This window comes from Sinocyclocheilus grahami, unplaced genomic scaffold (genome assembly GCF_001515645.1).
Source record: "Sinocyclocheilus grahami isolate Dianchi unplaced genomic scaffold, SAMN03320097.WGS_v1.1 scaffold26856.1, whole genome shotgun sequence".
In the NCBI taxonomy this organism is placed as follows: domain Eukaryota; kingdom Metazoa; phylum Chordata; class Actinopteri; order Cypriniformes; family Cyprinidae; genus Sinocyclocheilus; species Sinocyclocheilus grahami.
The window spans coordinates 1-2,631 of NW_015520207.1; the positions used below are offsets into that span (position 1 = coordinate 1).

At 33.4% G+C, this 2,631-nt stretch overlaps 1 protein-coding gene across 1 annotated transcript; it reads right to left on the reverse strand.

Annotated features, from left to right (window-relative positions):
* Positions 1–546: 546 nt before the first annotated feature.
* LOC107580204 (megakaryocyte-associated tyrosine-protein kinase-like) lies at positions 547–2,611 on the reverse strand (the record flags this gene model as incomplete). Its single annotated transcript, XM_016265936.1, has 6 exons — positions 547–826; positions 899–985; positions 1,065–1,260; positions 2,198–2,271; positions 2,353–2,437; positions 2,508–2,611. Coding segments are annotated over 6 exons (732 nt in total), but the record flags the coding sequence as incomplete, so codon positions are not given.
* Positions 2,612–2,631: the final 20 nt, after the last annotated feature.

Genomic DNA, 2,631 nt, shown 5'->3' on the forward strand with positions numbered 1-2,631 from the left:
AAATGTTTAATTGTACATGCAAAAAAAATTTAATTTTGATTTTCTTTATGCTAATTATAATTGTAGTCATTGGTATGACATTATTTTGATTACAATTAAGCACATTTTCTCCCAAATTCACATTTCTATTTATTTTGATAAATAATAAATAAAAATGCAAAACAATAACAACAAAAAATGCATATATGTATAAAATATATTGAGTAATACAGGTATTTCATCATGGTATTATATGCTGTACTGTTTTAATTTATACTGATTAAAATATGTGTATTATAATATTTTATTATTAATTTTATAACAATAAAATAAGAAATGTTTTATTAAAAATGCTGGGAAAGATTTTTGAGACCAATATGACATTATTTTGAAGAAAATTCATCCTTTTCTCCCCTTTTCTCTTTTTTATTAAAATTAATTTAAATATTTTTTTATAAAGTAAAATAAATAAAAAGTGAGGGGGTACAATTTTCTTAATTGCATGAAATGTTCCTAAAACAGCCTTTATTTTCATGCAAGTGTTCATTTTTAATTAATTACCCAAAAAGCATGAAACGGAAATAAAAACAAATATGAAGTGTGATGAATAATAAATTAGATGTACTTTATACACATGTGGTGAGCTCCTGCAGAGACGAGCTCAAGCGGCCGCGTGCTGTTTGCCGAGCTCTTTCTCCAGCCGCTCTCGGAGCTTGAGGAAGGACGGTCTCCTCTTGGGCTCCGTCTCCCAGCAGGACGTCATGATGCTGTAGACGTCAGGAGGACATCCGTCCGGCGGCTCCATGCGGTAACCCTGATCCACACACTCCCGCACCTCACTCAACGACTGCAACACACACCAGCAGACAACATCACACCCGCAGGAAGAGGACGCATGAGTTTACAGAGAGGAACGCACCATTTTGGAATACGGCTGTCTGCCGTACGAGAAGATCTCCCACAGCAGGACTCCGTAGCTCCACACGTCTGACTGAGCGGAGAACTTCTGCAGGAACAGAGACGTCAGGGTGAGTCTGAACTAATTCAGGTGATGAACGTCTCTGATCTCATCATGTGTCTCTCACCTTCTTCTTCAAGGCTTCGGGCGCCGTCCACTTGATGGGTAACTTTGAGTTGTCGGTTGCCGTTGAACTGACCTTGGCCAGACCGAAATCACTGACTTTGGCGACGGTGTCTTCAGACACGAGGATGTTGCGTCCGGCGAGATCTCGGTGCAAGAGTTTCTTTGACTCCAGATGCTCCATACCTTCACAAACATCTCTGAGAAAAACAGAAATAAAACCTCCATGACTCCATGACTGTGTGTTTTTTAATTTTCTAAAAATCACAATTTTTCAGGAGCCAACATGAGACTATCGCACATAAACATGATTGGGGAATTTATAATAATAATAATAAATTATAATAAAATAATTGTCATCACAAAATAATATTAATAAATAAAATAAAATGAAGCCTATTTCTTAAATTAAAAAAATGATTCTTACTATGATAATACCAATACCATTACCATAAACCAATAAATATAATACGTACATAAATTAATAAACAATAAAGTAAAAGTAAAGTAAATAGTCTTTTTAAAAAATACAAAAATTGCATTACTGCAATACAAAATAATATTCTTAAATATATTTAAAAAATTAAATAAAGCCTGTTTTTTATTAAAATTCTTAAATCCACAACAATAAAAAAGAACCAACATTTAATAACCCTATTTAAAAATAAAATCATGAATGTAATTCAAAATAATAAATAAAATGAATTAATTATATATTATTTTTATTTAAATAAAAATAAAATATTTTTAAATAAGGTTACTCTAATTACCGTCACAGAAAATAGTATTATATTAATAAGCAATAATTTTATAAAATAAGAGTTTTTTTGTAATTATCATTATTCTGAGTGATTATTAATAAATGAAAATATAATAAAATAAAAAAATGAAAAAATATTAATTTAAATAATAACAACTATTAAACAGGATTTGCATTTTGGTAATAAATGAAGAATAGAGAATTGAGGACCAAATGGGTTTAATTGGTTATGTACAAAATTTAAACTTGATTTTAAATTTCTCATTTCTTTTGATTTTGGAGTGAAATATGACATGCACCTCTATATTTAAATTAATGTTGCATTGATTTATTGTATTAAAATGAAGGGTTTTAATACTGTAAATGTGAGCTCTTACAGTGCAAAGCGCAGCAGCTGCGTCGCACTGACCGCAAAACGTCCTCGTGATCGAAGAAAATTCACCAGGTTCCCCTGCGACGACACACAACTGACTCAATGAATAAACGTTATCAAACTCAGTGTGTCTGACTGATATTCCTCTGAAAGCGGCACCTTCGTCATGAGCTCGGTGACGATGTGAAGTCCGTTGTGAAGAATCACTCCTAATAACCGCACCAGATTCTTATGATGGAGATTTCTGGAGAAGAGGACATTATGAGTATGTAATAAAGACACAGAGCAGGTAACGGAGGAGGAAATGCTCTCACGTCATGACCGACGTCTCTTCCAGGAAGGCCTGAGCGGTTACGTCACATTTGATGTTCTTAACGGCGACCCGCTGGCCTGCGTATTCACCCTCCAACACGGCTGAAATATTAGCAGAACCGTCAA